This window comes from Crocodylus siamensis, chromosome 6 (assembly GCF_052110815.1).
Source record: "Crocodylus siamensis isolate JL-2025a chromosome 6, ASM5211081v1, whole genome shotgun sequence".
NCBI lineage: Eukaryota > Metazoa > Chordata > Crocodylia > Crocodylidae > Crocodylus > Crocodylus siamensis.
This window is the reverse complement of record NC_143400.1, coordinates 43,390,854-43,407,488: the sequence shown is the minus strand read 5'-3', so window position 1 is coordinate 43,407,488 and position 16,635 is coordinate 43,390,854. Positions and strand designations below refer to the sequence as shown.

General features: G+C 50.2%; 3 gene segments (V, D, J or C); 1 reads left to right on the top strand and 2 right to left on the bottom strand.

Moving 5' to 3' along the window:
- LOC149862399 (immunoglobulin heavy constant epsilon-like) overlaps positions 1-16,635 on the bottom strand; it is a 218,535-nt gene that overhangs the window by 872 nt on the left and 201,028 nt on the right. Inside the window, 3 exon segments of the C gene segment in view lie at positions 246-572; positions 749-1,075; positions 1,610-1,900. Of these exon segments, the coding sequence occupies positions 246-572; positions 749-1,075; positions 1,610-1,900 (945 nt within the window).
- LOC149862402 (Ig gamma chain C region-like) overlaps positions 1-16,635 on the bottom strand; it is a 246,711-nt gene that overhangs the window by 29,424 nt on the left and 200,652 nt on the right.
- LOC149862409 (Ig mu chain C region secreted form-like) lies at positions 7,287-14,904 on the top strand. The segment is given in 7 exon segments: positions 7,287-7,305; positions 8,523-8,834; positions 10,472-10,804; positions 11,159-11,479; positions 11,930-12,256; positions 13,055-13,378; positions 14,507-14,904. Coding segments are annotated over 7 exon segments (2,034 nt in total).

Below are 16,635 nucleotides of genomic sequence, written 5' to 3'. Positions count from 1 at the left end.
TGCATTACCATATTTCCTTGTTTATAATACTTATAATCCTCAGACCCCTCCATCTGAAAGCTTGTTTAACTTTCTTCCAACTACATAGTTGGTACAATAGAAGAAAATATGGCAGGCAGAAGTCAGTGGAGGAGAGGGTTCTCGTGGTGGAAAGCAGGTGGGGAGTGAGTGTGTAGGGGTCTTCTGAATGGAGCCTATTTGTCTGCTATGGGAGTGGCTCTGATCAAGGAAGAAGCCTTGCTTACCTTCTTTCTTGGAGATGTGCTTGGACAAAGATGTAGGGAAATCATTATGTTCCACTGTGCAGCTGAATTTCTCCCCTGACTCCCAGTCTTGGGTGCTGATGACCAGGGAGCTGGTGGCAGTGTAGGTGCCGTTGAACATCTCCATCAGCTCCAGGGGTTCAGGGCTCACAGACCCTTGTTTCTCTCGGGACCATGTGACCGTAAGCCCTGAGTCGCTAGGCAGGTTGGTGATCAAGCAGGTCAGCTTTGGGACCTGACTCACATACAGGCTTGCGGGGCTTGGGACCAACAGGAAGACTCGGATACCACTTGTGTGTGGATCGGGGCCTGGGGATGGGACAGCCAGGGTAAGTCCTTTGCCCATGCTCTCCATTTCCCTTGAGTCCCACCACTGTGGTTGTATCCCCCATCATCCCTCTTGGGGCACGTCAGCCCATTTCTCCCACACTCCTGGGATCAGGACATCTCCCATCCACATATGGCCCAGTCCCACTCAGCATTACCTTGGCATCTCCGGGCATGGGCTTGCACCACGGTCCCACTCGCAGGGTGGTTCACGCGGCATGTGTAGGTCTTCCCCTCTATCCATTCTTCCTCGGTGACATTGGCTCGACTTTCAAAGCGGAAGGTGCGGTCTTCATCCCGGTGGCGGTCACCATCGGTATAGACAACATGCCCGGGTTTGCCATCCACCAGCCATTCCGCGGAGATTGAGGAAGGAGAGAAACCAGAGACTGAGCACACCAGCTGGATGTGCTGCTCGCCAGGCCTGATGCTGCAGGAGGAGTGGAGCAACTCGATTTCGGGAGGTACGACCCTTACATCGCAGGCTGGAGACAAAGAGAAGTGAGGGGGTGAGGTGCCATCCAACTTCTGATGAGGATGCTGCACTGCTTCCTGAGATGTGCCCCCACTGATGGTGCCCCCCACCCCCACTGCCAAGAGTGCAAAGCATTTTATTGAGTCCCCTAACACATCACACCACAGATCAGCCCTGTGCCCTGCTCTCTGCAGCATGTGGTCACCCAGTGACTCCCCTTCTAGTGCACTGGCTGTGTCCTTCCTTTTATCCATCCATCCATTCACCCCTCCCTCCATGCTCACTCTCTCTGTCTCTATTTCCCTACCTCCATCCATAGCTGTCTTATCTGTCTATTGCTTTCTCCATCCATCACCCCTCCCATGCTTCCATTCCTCCCATCAGGATACTGCTGTTAGACAGGTGGCAGCAGTGGAAGGCTTTTATCCCCTGTCCTTGCAGCAGGAACTGGAGACACAAGAGACAATACCCCCCACACCCTCCACCCAAGCCGTGCCTGGTCCTTGGGGTTACAGAGGATGACTCCCTGTGGCTCCACTCTTACATTCAACTTCCTTTGTGCCTTGAAAGCTGGTTGGCTCATGGATCACAGTGCATTTGTGGGGCTTGGTCTGCCCAGCTGACACGGTGACCTGGCTGGTCATGGTATAGAGCCCACTGGAGGAGTCCAGCACTGAAGGGAAGTTCTGGATGTTTTTGGTGATTTTGCCATCATCCCATTTCACAATGACGGGCTCAGGGAAGTAGCCACTGACCAGGCATGCCAGGACTTCGGGACTGGATTGGTCACTGCAGCAGGAGGCCAGGGGGAAGTAGCTTGGCGCAGTGCTGGCAGCTGTAAGGTGAGACAAAGCATGGGGTTGAGTTCCTGCATCATCTGAGCCCACTGTGCTGCCCAAGGCAGCAGAGCAAGCCTAGTGGCAGAATTAGGGCCATGCCGAGCCCCTAACCCATGTTTCCACCACACAATGCCCCCATCGGCCAGATGGAGAAAGTGCCCACTATTGCTTCCACCCACACATTACCAATAAAGCAGCTCACCCACTGCTCACTCACCTCTCCTCCTACTTTCTCATCCTCTCTGCCATTTGCAGCTCCAAATATCTCCCTCCACCATTGTGTACCAGCTTCCTACTTATGTCTGCTGGGGTTTTCCCACTCTGTGCCACTGCTGGGTGCTGCCATTACGCTCACCTTCTCCTCTAGCACAAGCTCTTACCTTCCAGCTCCTGGCGGAGCCCTTCCTCCCAATTGCAAGCTCTGAGGTGAATTTAGGCTGGTTATAGGCCAAGACCTCACCACTTTTGGGACTGGATGCCCTGTTGCCCTTACAAAAATTGGAGTTTCACTTGGAAATCCCCTACAAAGCCATCTTAGCTGGAGCAGAATATCAGGAGTTTTCTTTGTCTTAGGGTTCTAAATAGTGATTGCTCTCTCTCTTCAAGCTGTAAGACCAAGGTTGTTGTCATTTTTTGCTGGGTACTGCTAAGAGTCCTCCTCCTCCCCACCACTGAGATCTGGTAAGTGATGGACCTGCAAAGATCCTCCCTCCCCCCCATATCTGAGATAAGGTCCTGCTGGCATGCAGGGCAGTTTCAAGACAATCTCTTCCAGACAGATACCAGGATATCTCCTGTGCTGTTCACAGTACAGAGACAGCTGCTACCCTCACAAAACGTATAATCTAGACAGACAAGGCGTGGGGGAACTGAGGCATCAGGGCAAGGGGACCTGACCAATATCATATGACAGGTTGGTGGCTGAGCCGAGAACTGGACCCGGGTGTCCTGAGTCTTGGGTTGCTATATCCCCTGGGCTGGCTGGTCCTCTTATGCTGTAATGAGCTGGTATTGATTGCTTAGAGTGGAAGGTTGCCCCCAGTTATGTGAGGAACTGAAGGGACTTTGGTGCTGACCTGCCCTGAAACTCCCCTGGAAACCCCCCCCCCACAGCTGCCAGCACACTTTATCATCTACCAACTGAACAACAAGGGCATGTCTGAGGGCTCCAGAGGAGCTCCCAGAACAAGGCATGAAAGGGTGGAAGCACCCCAGTATGAGAAATGTATCTGGTCTCTTTAGATTAGAGACAGGGTCAAAATGAAGGATGGGAGATGACGATGAAGGGGTAAACTGCTGGGGTTGTACTAAGAGCTCTGCATTGGGAATGAGAATTAAGAGTGATGGGTGAAGATGTCAACTTCAGTGATTTCACCACTTTCCACCAACTTTTGCTTTGGGGTTTCTAGCCAATTTCTCATCAATAAAATCACTTGGATTTCAACCAAATCTGATGCCTTTGACAGGTAAGACTGGGGAAAGGACCTTGGTCCAAACCGAGGGAATTAATTTGCCAAGTTGCCTGATAATGATGGCTGCCTCAGTGTTTGCTAGCCTAAGATCTCAGACATGGTGCTCAGAGGGTAAGCAGTTAGGGTTAGCACTGGAGTTAAGAATAAGAGGGTATAACTGCTATTTCTTATTAGTCATATTGCAGCAGCAATTACAAGCCTTAATTTAGGATCAGAGGACCACAGTGGCTTGTAAAGCCAACAGCAAAAGGGATAGTCCTGACCTCAGAATCAGTGGGGTCAAAGTCAAGGGGGTTGAGGATCAGGGAGTCAAGAATTGGGTTAGGAAATTCAGGTGAAGGGATCTTGACCCCTAATCCCTGAGTGCCCTCACCTTTGACCAGTCTTAATCTAGCTTCCTTCACCTGAATTCTTAGGAATACAGAGACAGGTTCTGATGGGGTGCAGTGATACAGGGGAGGCAACTTGTTAAGGTCATTCCTGAGGGTTTGGGGTTAAGGGCTATTGAAAAGGGACAGGGACTTAACTCAGGGGCTAAATGTGAAGCTGGGGCTGGAGCTATATGTGGGGGTGGGGTTGAGCAGTTGGGTCCAAATTAAGAGTTTGGGTGGTTGAGATAAGGCTGATGATGACAGGGGTGAGGTGAAGATAGAGAGATGGAAGTTGAATTTTTAAGGAAAGAGGTGGTTTGAAGTTTGTGTCAGAGTCATCGTGATAGGGTTTGGGCTCAGGACTTTGGTTTCAATTTAGGGTAAAAAGAACAGTCCCTTCCTCAAAGTCCACTCAACCACAAGTGGCTCCTGTACCTCTGGCCAGATTCCTTCCCTTGCCATCCCCTCATCTTCTAACCCACACAGATGAAGAGCCCTGAGATGGTTCCCTAAACCCTGTGGGATTCATTTCCAAGAACACCAGCTGCCTCTGCACCTGCGTGAATCAATAGGAAATTCCTCCTAAGCAGCCCACAAACCCTGCTTTTGCAGCTACAGCTCTCCTCATCTTAGGCTTGACTCACAACCTGCTGTTAAGCTCATACTAGGCTCCCCTGAAGACTCGTGGCCCCCTTGACCTGGCTAGTCCAGCCCTGGGCTCCTCCTGACCTCTCTTCCAGTGCCCCCACTCACCATGAGCATCTCCTTCTAGCCCAGCCCTGAGCTTCCCTAGCTCTCTTGGTGCCCTGTCTGTGCCCATGAGCCCTTGGTTGCCTCCCACAGCTCTGCCAGAGCCCCCTAAGATGCCCAGCCAGAGTACCCCCTGCCCTGGTCCCTCAGCTGTGGGCTGCTGCTCAGCTCTGCAGGTTCCCAGAACTCCAGACTCACTGCTGGTGTTCCTCGCTACTGTGTTGCAGCCCCTGCTATCCCAGCCTGCTTTTTCCCAACATCTCCAATGGGGACCTCCAGACTGAAACTCCTGCCCCCACTAGCCCAGTCCTGGGTCCCCCTCCCCTCCATGCTCAGAGCCACAGCCTCTGCTAGCTTGGTTCTGGGCTCCTACATAGCTCCACTAGTACCTGTCACTCCTGACCTTCATCTGACCAACTGCCCCCTGCTTTCCCAACCTGGATTCCTTCCACAGCTTTGCTGGTGCCCCTCACTCCTGACCCCCTGCTGCCCCAGTCCTTGGCTTTCCCTTGGCTGTGTTGGTGTTCCACATCCCTAGCCAGAAGCTCCCTGCTACCCCAGCACTGAATTCTGACCTCTGCTGGTGCTCCCTAGACATGGCCTGCAGCCCTGTGCTGGTCCAGCTGTGGTCTCCCAAATAGAAATCCTGGTGCCCTTCACTCCTGACCTGTAGCCCCTGCCCCTGGACTGTCAGCAGTCTCCAGGTTCACCAGTGCCTGTCACTGCTGTAGCACTGCTCCTGCAACCCGGGTTGGTTCCCCCTCACCTCCCTGCTAGCACCCCCGAGCAGGACACACAGCCCCTGCTAGCCCAGAATCAGGCTCCCCTGATCTCTGCTGGTACCCCACACTCCCAGTTGACCTCTTCCATGTAGCAAGCTCTGCTGGAGCTGCTCATACTGACAGGCTGCCCCTGCTTTCCCAGCCCTCGGCTCTAGCTCAGCTTTGCTGGTGCCCAGCACCCCTGACCCAAAACCTGCCCAGTCCTGAACCCCCTGCACTGCTGGTGTTCTTGACCCCCAACCCACAGCCTCTACTTTCCCAACCTGCTTTCTTCCCCATTGCTCTGCCAGGGCCTCCCAAATTAAAGCTCTTGCCCCTGCTATTCCTCCTGGGTTTCCTAACAGATCTCCACAACCTCACCAGGGCTCCTCATTTCTGAGCAGCAGTCCCCTGCTTTCCCAATCTAGATTCCCTGCACAGCTCTGCTGGTGCTCCTCACTCCCAACCCCCACTGCCCCAGTCCTGGGCTTTTCCCTCACTGCTCTGCTAGTGCTCCCCACTCACCATGTACAGCCCATGCTAGCCCTGCACTGGGCTCCCCAAGCCATTCTGGTGCCTTGCACTCCCAGCTGACTGTCCCCAGGAGCTGACCCCTGGTCTGCCTCCCCCTGCTCTGCTGGATCCTCCCATCTGCAAGCTGCTATCTGGCTGTGGGCTTTTGCCCAGCTCTGCTAGTGCTCAGCACCCATGACCCAGAGCCTGCTGCTGGCCCATCCCTGAGTGCCCTGTCACAGCACTGTCGGTGTCCCTCATGCCTGACTTGCAAACCCTGCTACTCTAGCCCGATCCAGAGCCCACCTGGTTCCCTGCACGGCTCTGCTGGTGCCCCTCATACCTGACCCCTGACTACCCCAGTCCTGGGCTTTCCCCTGGCTGTGCTGGTTCTCCACACTCTGGGCCAGATGCTATCCCAGCACAGGGTCCCCCCATGAGCTCTGATGAAGACCCCTAGATGTGACTTGCAACCCTCTGCTGGCCCAGCTGTGGTCCCTCCAGCACCTTTCCTGGTGCCCCTCATTCCTGACCTGCAGCCACCTGTCCTTCAGCCCTGGGCCCTTCCAGTGCTGGCAATGCCTGTACCACTGCTCCTGCAACTGCACTCCTGGCCTACCCCCTTACCACTCTGATAGTGCCCCCTACTCATCCTCTGCAGCCCCTGCTAGCTGAGCCCTGGATTCCTTCAGCTCTGCCAGTGTCCTGCACTCCCAGCCAGCTACTCCCATGAGCCAAGCTCTGGGCTCCCACCCATGGGTCTGCTGGAGCCCCCCAACCTTACTAATTACCCCTGCTGCCCCAGTCCTGGGCTCTTGCCCAGCTTTGCTGGTGCCCGTCACTTCTGACCCACTGAGGGCTCAATCCTGGGCTTTCCTTTAGTTGTGCTGGTGTTCCATGGTCCTAGATTGCAGCCTTCTGCTAGACCTGTCTTGGATACCTTCTGAGCTCTGTGGAGCCCCCCAGATATGACCTGCAGCCCTGTGTTTGTCCAGTGGTAGTCTCCCCAGAAGCTCTCCTGATGCCCCTCACTTCTGCCCTCTATCCCCCTGCCCATTAGCTCTGAGCTCCCCCTGTTCTGCTGGTGCCTCTAATTCCTGATGCATTGCTCCTGCAGCTCCAGCCCGTGGCTCCATCAGCCCTGCTGGTACCTTGCACTCCCAGCTGACTCTCCCCTCATAATGTGGCCAGTTCCTTCCGTGCCCAACCTGCAGCCCCTGCTAGCATTCTGGGGATCTTGCAGAGCCCTGTGAGTGCCCTTCATGCCTGTCCAAGGGTCCTATGTAGCACAGCCTTGGCATCCCCAGCTCTGTTAGTGCCCCTCACTCTGGACCCACAGGTCTTGGATCTTTCCACCTTGTGCTCCTTTCCAGCTATCCTGGTGCCCTGCACTCTTTATCCAAAGCCCCTGCTGGCCAGTTATGAGCTTTCTCCAGATGGATACCTCCCTGTTGGAGCTCTTTCTTGGTTCAACTGTGGCCTCTTGTACAGCTCAGCTAGTTCCTCTCCATCACTATGGCAGACCGCTTCCACCGTGTGATAGCTGTAGTTGGAGCCCCAGGGGAGCCCTGCTCTTATCCACCTGCCCTCAGGGGAGATGTGGTTACTTGTCTCATCCTCTTGCTGCTTAAGTTTGTGCAGCCTGGGCAGGCTGGAATCACTTCACCAGCAGTGGATCAGCATAGGTAGATGTATCCTATACTCTCTGAGTTGAGAAGAGAACCCAGGGTTTTGAAGTCCTGGTCCACATCTGCTCTATCCCAGTAGACCCCACTCCCTTCTGAGCACTGGACATCCAATACAGGTATTCTGAACGCAAAGACCCCAAATATAAGCCCACTAGACTCTACTACAGGACTGGGGATTGTGGTGACACATCTAAGAGACCTCCTTTTCTGATCTACCCTAGACATCCCCACTTCTTTTCCAGGTGGTCCAGGAGCCTAGTTCTCTCTAGTAAAACCTTTTTCCTAGAAAGGGTGGTTCTGTAGGGTCAAAACACTACTGGGAGATGGAGCAAATGGATGGTTCCTTCCATCCAAGTTACTCACCATGGTAGGATCTCGTTGTGTCCATCTCTGGTCTGGGTTTGTGGAAAGTCTCTTCCGAGGCACCTTCACTGCCATGGGGATTGGAGAAACTTGTCCCCTTGAAATGATATACAAACAGCAAGGCATTGCAAATCAAAGATAACACCCACTTGGAACATTTCTTTACTGTTTATGCTGGTGAGAAGGCGTGAAAAATTCAATGGCTGGATGATCCTAGTGGACTATAATAGGGGTGAAAACAGCCTAGGTGTGACTTTCAGTTGCCTACACTTCCCTTTTTCAGAAGACGGGTTTTTTTGCTTGTGGGTTCTGGCCAGAGCTTTGGTCAAGGTGACTGTAATTCTCAGAAAAATTTGAGGTTCCACAGAATATCAGAACCAAATGGGGAGACATGAAGCATCAGTCTTTGTTGTCCTCCTGGAGTGTGAAAAGAGTCCAGGAGCCGTGGCTTCCATGCCTCCCTCCATGCCAACTTGAAGAGGTTTCAGCTCTTTCTCAGCACTGAGGAAAAAATCTATTTTAATCCAATGGATTTACTTTATCTATTTATTTATTTTTGCATAATATCGGTTCTCCAAAATGGCCCTGGGCTCACAGATGTAGATGGAGACTTTGTTTGTGATGTTCTGATTGATGGGACACTTAATTTCCCCCTTTTCTGGTGGTTCCTGTCACCTTCTGATTATTTCTGTCATTGCAGAATCTCTGCGGGCCCCCTCAGTGTATCCCATATTCTCTTGCTGTGGTCCTGAGGACAACGATAATCAGACAGGAAAGGCCCTTGCCTGCCTTGTGACAGGCTACCTTCCAGAGCCAGTGGATGTCAAATGGAATTCTGGCAAAGTGACTCAGGGGATTACGACTTTCCCAGCTGTTCTGGGCAAAGATGGAGACTTCACCCTCACCAGCCAGCTCATCATCCCTGCCAGCAGCCTGGAGAGTGGTGTCTACCAGTGCGATGTGGAACATAGAACTTCAAATACTTTCCTGTCTAAGGTGTTCCCTCAGCAAAGTAAGCTGTACTGGGGTGGGGGTGGGGTGGGGAATGGGGAGTGGAGAGGATGGGATAGCAAGGCTGAGGTTTTCCAAATATCTATGTGACTTGTAACCCACTAGTTTTAATCCCAAATCCCTTAGGGGCTCTTGGTAGTTTTCCCGTGCTGGATCAGTGAAACTCGGGTCAATCTGACATCACATTTGGTCATAGTGCTCAGTTATGGCAGGTATAACTGCACCCTAGCTCTTTTCCCTCTGGTTCCATTGAATAAGCAAATGCCATGGGCTGTAAATCACACTTGATCATAGAATTATGGACCACATAGAGGGAGGTTTTTCCATGTTGCCCATATGACTTAGGCATCCATTTGTATGGGGACTAGGTGCTGCATATTTTTTCCATGCTTTGGAGAATCTCATCCTCAAAGATGGACTAAACTGGCATCTGGGCCTCACACTAAACTTTCTCAGCTGGGGTGGGAAGAACTCCCATCTCCCTGGCCATTGTTCCTTGCTTTCATTCAAGCTTTTTCTATCATGTGGGAAGTGAAATAAAAAGAAGCTTCAAATGTTGTTCATCTCAAGGGAAGACTTTACTTTTATACAAAGGGGTCAAGATCAAGGCCAGTCAGGTTTATTATAACAGAAACTGGACATACCATTCCCCAGTAGGTAACCTTTTTTGTGATTGCCTTGGGCTTCTCTAAAAGTTTTGCCTCAACAGTGATCTTCTCCAAACTGAACCAGGATACACCTCTTACTTAGCTTCTAGCATGGCATGCTGGGAAACTACCTCTCTCAGCAGCATCCAGGCTTAAAAGGGATGTGTCATTATAGCAGCAGTGTGTTTCCAGGATAGTGCTGTTTCAAACACTCTCTGAAGCAACGTGTGCTTTATGAACTCTAGGCATTTTTGGGGGGCGATTGGGGTTGATACACCCATAGGACCACAAACCTAGATAAGATTGGGCACTCCTTAGCCAGTGGTCAGCCAAATTCATGAAAGACAATGGAGCTGCAACCATACACGTCAGCTGAAAATCACTCCTTTCTTCAGTCCTCAGTGGTATTCAGTTCCCTATAAGATGCATTTCTGATGCCAGTGCTACTATCTAACACTATAGTCCTTTGGCCAAGTGAAACAAACCGTGTGTAACACATACAAATGTGTGTGGAGACTGGGATTTTAAAGTCTTCATTGTAGTCCCGTTTCCATTAATTTTTTAACCTGTGAAAAATGAGGTCCTTAGTGGCTGATATAAACAGTCCAGAAAACATACCACAGTGAAGTAGGGTTATTACTAAATCTGTCTGAGAAGTTTCCATCAATACATTTTATTCAGTGGAAAATGTATTTTTTGACTAAATATAATGTGTCCATCTTCTGCAAATGTGAGGTTTCTGTTCTGCTTGGAAAATGCTAGTTTTAATTTTTTAGTGGAAAATGAATTTTTCTTCCAGAATCCTTCCAATTTTGGGTATCCTCCCCCTCTTCTCCCTTTTCCTTTTCTTTTTGATGAAAAGACACAGATGTAGACCTGCTGCTAGGGCAGTGATTGCAGGGCTCAGGGTCATCTCTCTGGAAGGCGAGGTTTGAATTGTAAAAAATGACTTGGGTACTGAGTTTCTATCTCTCTCTCTCTCTGTTCTTAGCATGTAGGGGGGTATTACCTGTTCCACCCCAGGTTCATCTCCTGCCCCCATCCTGCGATGACAGCTCTTGGGAAAAGGAGCTGGGGCTGGTTTGTCTCCTCCTGGACTTCATCCCTGGCCAAGCCAACGTGGAATGGCTCATGAATGGGGTGAAGAAGAGCCTCCCGGGCTTGGGCTTCTCCTCTGCAAAGGGCACAGGTGGCTTGTACATGGGGCAGAGTCGAGTGAACATCACCAGGGAGAGCTGGGATAATGGTGATGTCTACACATGCAAAGTCACCCATCCAGCACTGAACAAAGAAAACTTGATGCTGAATGTGAGCAAGTGCTCAGGTAAGGGGACCTGACTGCAACAGAACAAGGAGGGAGAGAGAGGAATGGAAAGCGAGCCAGAAACCAGCAGTGCCTAAGCATAGTGGAGAATGTGCCCAGATACTAGGGAGATGACACATTTGCAAATTGAACAGATAGACTGTGTGGATGGATTGGAGGGATGAACAGATAGATGGAAAAGAAACATAAATGGACTCTGTGGGAAGCTGGATAGAATCATAGGTAGGATGGTAGGAAAGAGAAGGGGTGTCTAGGGGTAAATAGAAGTCAGGTAGAAACAGGTAGATACTGCAGAGGATGGTGTAGACAGGAAGCAGAATGAAGTCAATGCATATTAACTTAGTTTTTCCTCAGCCTGCCTCAGTAATTCAGTGGATCCATCCATCTATGTCACCCTGCCACCTTATGATGATCTGGTTGATAATGAGGGCCGTGTTACCTGCCTGGTTCTGGGCTACAGCATAGCAGGTGCTCAGGTGTCTTGGGAAGTGGATGGGAAGGTCAGCTCTCTGGCTGAGACGGGCGCCATTGTGATACAAGACAACGGGACCCAGAGTGTCACAAGCACCCACAGGATAACCTTGACTCAGTGGAAGACCAGGACAAGATTCACCTGCAATGTGGTGCTTCCCTGTTCGAGAGAAGTCAGGCAGGATGCCCCTACAATGGACATGAGTGAGTATCTGTGGATTCTTTTCCTGCCCCTGCCCCAGCTTTTTGGCAGGTCTCTTCTTTGGCCTCCCTTGGAAAATGGAGATGAATTTCCTTGTCTTCTCCTGCCATTGTCTTTTGTAAGTGTGAGCTTTTTGGCATAGGGAAGGTCTTTCACCTCATGACTGTGCAGTTTCCAGGCTGAGAGTGTCCACTGAACTCCCCATCATGCAGGTAACAGGATCTAAATAGTTTCTTCAAAGGGAAGTGATGCCTTTAGTAAATGAGTAGAATCCAGTCTGGGTTCAAGGGGCCAGCAGAGAATTTGACTGTTACCATGTGTCTTGTCATTAAAGGAGGCAGTGGTTAAGGAATACTGGATTTGGCAGTCCTCACCTGCTCCCAGGTGGGAACTCCTCCCTGGGCAAAGAAATTAGCTTCATCTTGCATCTTGATTCCTTCCAGCACACCCAGCTCAGGCACCTATCGTCTCAGTCAGTGTTTCCAGTTTGGATCCAGATGAAACTTCAGGGAAGGGCAATTCCTTCATACTCCTCTGCGATGTCACAGGATTCTTCCCGCAAGAGATCAGCCTGCACTGGGAGCACAAGGGTGTGAAGGTGTTCCCTTCCCAGTACACCAATGGGTCCATCATTAGGACTGGCCAGACATTCTCCACTCATAGCCTCCTGCGGGTGTCCCAGCTGGAGGGGGAAAGAGCTACAGTGTCTGACTATTCCTGTGTGGTGCAGCATATGGCTCTGGATGACACTTTGAAGGTCAATGCTGTGACAGGAGAGGGTGAGTTCAAGTGTCATAAGGAATCCCACAGCTCCCTGAAAAACCTTTTCCCCAGGGTTTCAGCAGGGATATTTTCTTGCTTCCTGTTCACTATGTTTTCCAGAAATCCAGGTCTAATTTCTGGAGATCCTCAGGGGAGTCCAGGGCTCAACTCCTCCATTGTTTCAGGATTGCTGCTTGTAGCCATGTTGGTTTAAGGCACAGGCAGACAAAACTCTTTGGATAGAGGTGATATTTGTTATTTAGTTGGTCTAATAAAATATATCACCTCTACCCAAAGAGTTTTGTTTGCCAACTCCTCCACTGAGAGTTGGGCTTTCAAATTGATTGGACACCTTGGAAAAAATTCAAGCCATAATGACGTAGGGGATGAAAATTTCACTGATGGGCTTATGATACAACTGGTGCTGGCTTAGTCTGAAGGAAGGAGTAAAGTGTAAAGAGGCTTTCAAGGAGGAGTCGGCTACTCTGAGTTAAAGCTCCCATAAGCCGCTTGAAACCAAAACTTTCAGATCTTCCCTGGGGATTCTCATTCAGTCTTAAAGGGAACCTGGGAGCCAAATCCCTCAGGTGCATTTGGAAATTTCTCCTACCCTTGCCAATATATCGTGTGGCAAGGCTCCCATCCATTAGGGGATATGAGTTCCCACAGCATTATGAAGAAATCCAGTGACTTTTCCCTCTTTCCAGTTTCATTCCCTTCACCCTTTGGTTCCCTTCTTAAAGATGCTCTCAGCTTTGCACCCACTCAGCTTTTGTTCAGGCCAATCCTCAATTCCACCTCCTACCTCCAACCAGGTACCTGCAAGCCCCTGCAAGTGGAGGTTTTTCTCCGCCCTCCTTCCCTGGAGGACCTCTATCTTGCCCAGAATGCCACCATCACCTGCCTGGTCACCAACATGGAGACAACTAGCAGTTTGGAGATCATGTGGAGCCGCACAAGTGGAGGCAGGCTGAATGTGGTGTCAACAAAACCAGTTTTTCAAAGAAATGGCAGCTACAGTGTTTCCAGTGCCCTCTGGGTGCATCTGGAGGAATGGAAGTCTGGGGAGGAATTCACCTGCATGGTGAAACACCAAGATATCCCATCAGCCATCATTAAAACAGTGCACAAGAGTCAGGGTACGTATAACTCCCATACCTCCAAATGAGTTCCCAGCCCAGACTAGACCCAGGGAGAGAAGACTGGTTAGTCCAGACAGTTGGAGAAGAGATTATGGGTTTTATACCCTCTATGGGGTTCATGGCTCTAATTAAACATCATGTCTGTGGAACAGGTCAAATTAATGGGCTGGAGGGAATATGTGCAAATGTATGTTAAAAAAGAACCCAGAGTCATAGAATCATAGAAAAGTATGATTGGAAGGGACCTCAGGAGGTCATCTAGTCCAACCCCCTGCTCAGAGCAGGACCATACCCAACTAGACCACTCTAGCCAGGGCTTTGTCAAGCTGGGCCTTAAAAACCTCCAGGGTTGGAGCTTCCACAACTTTTCTGAGTAACCTGTTCCATTCCTTCACTATTCTCCTAGTGAGACTTTTTCCCTTAATATCCAACCTAACCCTCCCTTGTTGCAACTTGAGACCATTTTTCCTTGTTCTGTCATCTGCCACCACTGAGAAAAGTCTAGCTCCATCTTTTTTGGAACCACCCACAGGTAGTCGAAGGCTGCTATCAAATCCCCTTTCTGTGTTCTCTTCTGCAGACCAAATACACCCAGTTCCCTCAGTCACTTCGCAGAAGTCATATGTCTCAGCCCCCAAACCATTTTCCTTGCCTTCTGCTGGACTCTCTCCAACTTGTCCACATCCTTTCTATAGTGGGGGCCCAAAACTGAACACAGTACTTCAGATGTGACATCCCCAGTATAGAATAGAGTGCAATAATTACTTCCCTCAGTCTGCTGGCAATGCTTCTACTAATGCAGTTCAGTATGCTGTTAGCCTTCTGGGCAACAGGGGCACACTGCTGACTCATATCCATCTTACTGCCCACTGTAACCACCAGGTCCTTTCCTGCAGAGTCCAGACACTTGGGTTCTATACCAGATCTGGGTGAGCAGTGGGGCTAGAGGAGAGGGCCATGGAGTGAGGGCTCCTGGGCTCTTTCCCTAATCCTGCTATGGCATTGGTGAATAATGAGGTCAGATTCAGAAAGGCAGGGCTCCTGGGTTCTGCAACCCACCCTGGGATGGGAGAAGGTTGTTGTGGATGGTTCTGTTTTTGACTGCTTATTGTCTCTGGATGGCAGAAGTCTCAATCCGGGCCCCTTCTGTCTACATTTACCCTCCTCATGTGGATGAGCTGGCCCTTCGGGAATCAGCCACTGTGACCTGCTTGGCCAAAGGCTTCCGCCCCAGTGACATCCTGGTGACATGGAACCAGCAGGACCAGCCCATACCCCGGAAAGCGTTCATCAACATTGGCCCCTTCCAAGAAACCAGGGAGAAGGGGACAACCTACTTTATCTACAGCAAGCTCAGTGTCCCAGCATCACAGTGGCAGCGGGGAGACACGTTTGCCTGTGTGGTGGGCCACGAAGGTTTCCCGATGACCTTTGTCCACAGGAGTGTGGACAAATCCTCTGGTAAACCTACTGCTGTCAATGTCTCTGTGATCTTGTCTGATACTGATGTCAGCTGCTACTAAGGAGGCAGAGCCCTGCAAGTCTTGTGTGTCTGCAGTGCCTTGTAGCTTGTATGTAGAGCAGAAGGAGCTCAGGTGGAAGAAGCTTGGCCATATGTGTTGTATGTCTAAATAAAATGGATACTTCTTGGAATGTATCTTTGTTGGGGTGTTTTCTTTTGGTAGGCAACAAAACTCTTGGGTTAGAGGCAATATATTTTATTAGATCAACTAAATAGTAGCAAAAAAAAAATCTTTCTTTGCAAGCTTTTGGGTCCAAACACCCTTTGTCAGGTTGAGGAGAATCAAAGATTGTAAAAGTTATCCCAGGTAGAAAAGAAACTTCATTTTGCACAGGGGAGGTAGGGGGTGGAAGTTTTTTCCCCTGGGTTCCGCAGAGTCTGTGAGAGGGTTGCTCTCTGATATGCAGATTAGGCAGGCTTCTTTCCTGGAGGTGTCTGATGTCAGGCAGGGAGGTGAAAATTTCTTCTTTCTTGGTTAGCAGTGAAGTTGACATTTCCAACTGGCTAAATACATTATCTTCCATGTTTCAGAGATATATGTTGTAGCTGTGTTGGTAGGATCTGTCTCTGGATTACAGTTCTTTGGGCTTTGGTGGATGCCATTGGCTTAAAAATTCCTAGATGCCAAAGGGATTAAAGAAAGGCAAGGCTTTGTTTGTGATAATATATAGTTGGGATAGCTGTTGGACAAGCTTTTGGGCATCAGATGCCTTTCCTCAGATCTCTAGGATAAAAGGAATTAAAGATAATTTGGGTGCCCAGAGCAGACAGATTTGACTACCTACAGTAATTCTTTGATTCCAAGCTTCAAGTGGCTTATTTAAACTAGGTGAGCCTGTCCTGGCAAGACACAGCCCAGACATCCAGAGACCCTTGCCTGAAAACCAACAATTTATGTTTGAAGGCCCATGTGGCTTTTAGAATGAAACCACCTGAATTAGTACAGGCTGGGTTTCAAGGGGAATTAGAAAAGTCTTGGATTTATGTCTCTGGATTGGTGGAATATCCACCACATCTTGGGGATGGAGGTTGCTCTTTTTATTGCATGCACTCTTCTTGTTGCTTTGTGTTTATGCAGTGCCTAGCAGTGCCTTGATCCATGAACTGTAGCCCTAAGTTCTACCAAAATAGATACAAATAGAAATTGGTAGGCAAAATGAGTCTTTGGTGGGGCAAGAGCACTTTGGTGTTAGGTACCGGGGTTTGGTCAGTCTGGCCTAATGGTTAGGCCATTGAGGGAAGGCAGGGGCCAGGGACTGGGTCAGAATTCAGAAGCCAAGTTACCAGGTTTGGAGGGATCCAGGGGCAGGATCCAGAAAACCAGCTACCAAGTTACCATGGTAGAGGGACAGTCCACAAGGCAAAGTCTGCCCAGTGGGTCAAGCCAGGGGTCAGGATCCATACAAATCAATAGCCAAGCTACCAAGCCAAACAGGTAGTCCACAGAGAGAAGTCCAAACTCTGAATCAAGTCCAGGGGTCAGGAACCAGGGACCAGGTTTGTAGGGGAAATCCACGGCTGGAGTCCAGGGAAAAACTGAAGCCAGAGTCAGGGCCCAGGAAAAAACGGAGAGAGCAGGAATCAAGAGGCTTGCCACAGCAGATGGGGGTCAAAACAGTTGACTGGCTTGGAAATCTATGGCTGCAGCTGGGTCTGAATGACAGATGGACAAAATGGTGACCCTGGCTGGCAGCCAGACTCCATTTCCCAGCAGCCCCTGACCATGCAGCTC